Source organism: Cebus imitator, unplaced genomic scaffold (genome assembly GCF_001604975.1).
Source record: "Cebus imitator isolate Cc_AM_T3 unplaced genomic scaffold, Cebus_imitator-1.0 Scaffold135, whole genome shotgun sequence".
Classification (NCBI taxonomy): Eukaryota; Metazoa; Chordata; class Mammalia; order Primates; family Cebidae; genus Cebus; species Cebus imitator.
The window spans coordinates 3,423,214-3,427,835 of NW_016107450.1; the positions used below are offsets into that span (position 1 = coordinate 3,423,214).

At 49.9% G+C, this 4,622-nt stretch overlaps 1 protein-coding gene across 1 annotated transcript; it reads left to right on the forward strand.

Annotated features, from left to right (window-relative positions):
• The first annotated feature begins 3,012 nt into the window (after window positions 1–3,012).
• On the forward strand, window positions 3,013–3,591 carry LOC108313216 (glyceraldehyde-3-phosphate dehydrogenase-like). The gene has a single exon (XM_037743096.1). The coding sequence runs from the start codon at window positions 3,013–3,015 to the stop codon at window positions 3,502–3,504; it is 492 nt and encodes a 163-aa protein (XP_037599024.1). The 3' UTR covers window positions 3,505–3,591.
• Window positions 3,592–4,622: the final 1,031 nt, after the last annotated feature.

A 4,622-nucleotide genomic window follows, 5' to 3' on the forward strand; every position in this document is an offset into this window, starting at 1 on the left:
AAAAAAAAAAAAAAGGTGTGACCTGTTGGGCAATGGAGACAATTTCAGGATAACTTTAGTTTCAGTTACGTGGGAGAGGGAACCAAAGAGGAGATGTGAGAGGGAGGTTAGGAAACACGTTGTACTCATACATTGATAGTTGGAATTTGGACTGGAGCCTGTAACTTGAGGGGAATAACAGATCCCTCTGAAAATGCAAAGCCCTCAGCAGAAAAAGTTTGGGGGATTGAGGCAGAAGGATTGCTTGAGGCCAGGAGTTTAAGACCAGCCTGGGCAACATAGCAAGACCCCATCTCTAAAAAAAAATTTGTTTTAAATAAAAAATAGCCAGGCATGATGGCACATGCCTGTAGTCCTAGCTACTTAGGAGGCTGAGGCAGGAGGATTGCTTGAGTCAAGGGAGTTATTTTCGCACCATTGCACTTCAGCCTGGGTGACAGAGTGAGACCCTGCCTCTAAAAAATAAAAAAGAAAGGAAAAGGGGCTGGGCGCGGTGGCACATGCTGTAATCTCAGCACCTTGGGAGGGCAAGATGGGCTGATCCTTTGAGGTCAGGAGTTCTAGACCAGCCTGGCCAACATGGTGAAACTCCCGTCTCTACTAAAAATACAAAATTTAGCAGGGTATGGTGTCACACACCTGTAACCCCAGCTACTCGGGAGGCTGAGGCATGAGAATCACTTGAACCCAGGAGGCAGAAGTTACAGTGAGCCAAGATTGCGCCACTGCACTCCAGCCTGGGTGACAGAGCAACTGGGACTCCATCTCAAAAAAAAATTTTTTTTTAAATTTTTTTTAAAAAGGCAAAATTTGCATGTAACTTCAGGGATTCAAAAATCCACTCAGCTGGATGCACTTCTCACACCTGTAATCCCAACACTTTAGAGGCTGAGGCAGGAGGATCACTTGAGCCCAGGAGGTAAAGACCAGCCTGGGCAACATAGTGACACCCCATCTCTACAAAAAAATTTAAAAACTAGCCATGCATGGTGGTGTGTGCCTGTAGTCCCAGCTACTCGGGAGGCTAAGCTGGGGGGAATCACTTGAGCCCAGGAGGACAAGGCTGCAATGAGCTGTGATGTCACCACTACACTCCAGGCTAGGTGACAGAATGAGACTCTGTCTCAAAAAAAGACTCAAAATCTCACTGCTATGGGCAGTGGGGAAGCATTGATTTCTTTTCTTTTCTTTCTTTTTTTTTGGAGATGGAGTCTTACTCTGTGGGCAGACTGGAGTGCAGTGGCGCGATCTCGGTTCACTGCAACCTCTGCCTCCCGGGTTCAAGCGATTCTCCTGCCTCAGTCTCCTGAGTAGCTGGGATTACAGGCATATGCCCAGCTAATTTTTTGTATTTTTAGTAGAGACAGAGCCTGCCATGTTGGGCAGGCTGGTCTTGAATTCCTGACCTCGTGATCCGCCTGGCTTAGCCTCCCAAAGTGCGGGAATTACAGTCATGAGCCACCGTGTCCGGCTGGAGGCATTAATTTCTAGACAATAGAGCCATATGATCAGATTTGCTAAGTATTAATAGAATGATCACAAAGGGTGACTGAAAGCAAAGGGACCAGCTAGAATGTTCCAGTGAGACACTGGGTATAAAGCAGGAAGAGCCCAGCACATGGTGGGAGCCGTGGGGATGAAGAATAGAGCCTTGTAGGAAAGACATCAGGAATGAGGTGTGCCAGCATATGGTGACAAACTGGATAGTGAGTGGACAGCGGCGACAGGAGGGTGGTGGGATATGCATTCTTCTCTTCCTCCTTAATTACAGAATTCCCAACTTTTAGCCAGACACTTGGCCACCCTGAATAGAGTTCATTGGCCAGCTCTCCTTGCTGCTTGACTTGACCCTGTAACTATGTCCTGGCTAATGAGGTGTGATTGAAGTGAGGTATGCAAATGCTGGCTCCTGCATTGAAAGGAAAGGGAAATGCATTTCCCCCTTCCCACTGGCTGGAATGTGGTAGTGATCCATCTTGATCCAAGAAGATGAAGCAAACATCCTAGGGATGATAGAACAGCAAGTCAGAAGGAGCTTAGGTCCCCAACACCGTAAAGCTGTCATCTCCTCTCTGAACTGCTTATCATGCATTTGATGTCTGAGCAAGAAATAATCTTCTCATATGTTTAAGCAATCATACACTTGGATCTCTGTGACAATAGGATTTTGACAAATGCACTTTGCACCACAGGGCAGTGTCAAGAGTCAGATGCTATGGTTAGTGGATTTCAGGGTGGAAACGCTGGGAAAGGCCTTTTGGAAGGAGTATCCTTTCAATGCCTAGGCATAAGGAATGTCTCCTTATGACACCAGTCCCTGTTCCATGCCCACAGCCTTGCAGAAGGTACAGCTCCATGTTGCTCTAGCAGATTACTGAATACAGGCTGCGCACCTCAAGGCAGCCAGTCCTTAAGTGATTCACTGCCTGTGAGGTGGCCTGGTGTGGAATTATGGGTGGAACCACTGAATTATCTGAGAAATCTGAATGAAGAAACATGGCATTTCAGGCAGTCACAGTGGGGTGCGATTAGGGAGAAGGGGGTAAAGCTGTGAGGTGGAGTGAGGCATAAGGGGAAAGGTAAAATTTGCATGAGTAGAGGTCAAAACAGGCTGAAAGGGCTGGGCATGGTGGCTCATGCCTGTAATTCCAGCACTTCGGGAGGCCAAAGGGGGTGTGGATCATCTGAGGTCAGGAGTTCAAGACCAGCCTGGCCAACATTGTGAAACCCTGTCTCTACTAAAAATATAAAAAATTAGCCAGGCGTGGTGTCATGTGCCTATAATCCCAGCTACTTGGGAAGCTGAAGCAGGAGAATTACTTGAACCCGGCGCGCAGAGGCTGCAATGATCCAAGTTCACACAACTGCACTCCAGCCTGGGTGACAGAGTAGGATCCTGTCCAAAAAAAAAAAGGCGATCTCAGCTCCTCCTGTTTGACAGATGGCCACATCTTGTCTCCCATCACCAGCCACATCCCTGAGACACCATGGGGAAGGTGAAGGTCAGAGTCAATGGATTTGGTCGTATTGGGCTCCTGGACTACTTTTAACTCTGGTAAAGTGGACATTGTCGCCATCAATGACCCCTTCATTGACCTCCACTACAGGGTCTACATGTTTCAGTATGATTCCATCCATGGCAAATTCCACGGCACCATCAAGGCTGAGAACAGTAACCTTGTCATCAGTGGAAATCCCATCACCATCTTCCAGGAGCGAGATCCCTCCAAAATCAAGTGGGGTGATGCTGGCACTGAGTACGTGGTGGAGTCTACTGGCATCTTCACCACCGTGGAGAAGGCTGGGGCTCGCTTTCAGGGAGGAGCCAAAAGGGTCATCATTTCTGCCCCCTCTGCTGATGCCCCCATTTTCGTGATGGGCGTGAACCATGAGAAGTATGACAATAGCCTCAAGATCATCAACAATGCCTCCTGCACCACCAACTGCTTAGTGCCCTGGCCACGGTCATCCATGACAACTTTGGTATCGTGGAAGGACTCATGACCACAGTCCATGCCATCACTGCCACCCAGAAGACCGTGGATGGCCCCTCCCAGAAACTGAGGCGTGACGGCTGTGGGGCTTTCCAGAACATCATCCCTCTCTACTGGCACTGCCAAGGCTGTGGGCAAGGTCATCCCTAAGCTGAACAGGAAGCTCACTGGCATGGCCTTCCGTGTCCCCACTGCCAACGTGTCAGTGGTGGACCTGACCTGCCATTTGGAAAAACCTGCCAAATATGATGACATCAAGAAGGTGTGAAGCAGGCGTCAGAGGCCCGCCCCCTCAAGGGCATCCTAGGCTACACTGAGCACCAGGTGGTCTCCTACGACTTCAACAGCGACATGCGCTCTTCCACCTTCGAAGCTGGGCTGTCACTGCCCTCAGCAAGCACTTTGTCAAGTTCATTTCCTGGTAAGACAATGAATTTGGCTACAGCAACATTCACGGCCCACATGGCCTCCAAGGAGCAAGACCCCTGGACCACCAGCCCCAGAGAGAGCACGAGAGGAAGAGGGAAGCCCTCACTGCTGGGGAGTCCCTGCCACACTCGGTCTCCACCACACTGAATCTCCTCTCCTCACAGTTTCCATGAAGATCCCCTGCAAAGGGAGGGGCCTAGGGAGCCCCACCTTGTCACGTACCATCAGTAAAGTCCCCTGTGCTCAGTAAAAAAGAAAAAAAAAGGACAGGCTGATAGTGTGAGCAAGAAGGATCTATGAGGTAGAGAAAAGATCAAGAGCAAAGAGACAAATACGCTTACGGAGTAGGTGCCAACCCTCCTTGCCTGGGACCTTCTCCCCAGCCCCGTCCTGGATGCCCCTGACTGCAGCAGGAGCTGTAAGACTCCGATAAGAAAACGTGGCCCCTGGCCATTGCAGGACAGTCACCAGACACTGCCTGGGCCTATGAGGCCCTCTCTTGGGAATTTTCTAGCTGAGATTTAGGAGAGAGGTTCAGTCTCCTTCTGGCATCTGGACTGTATCATGCAGATCTCAGCTGCTGACGGCCCAGGTCAGCCTCGCAGGCAGAGGCACCAAGGGGACTCTTCAGCCATAAAACCTAAAGCAGGCCAGGCGTAGTGGCTCACGCCTGTAATCCACGCACTTTGGAGGCCAAGG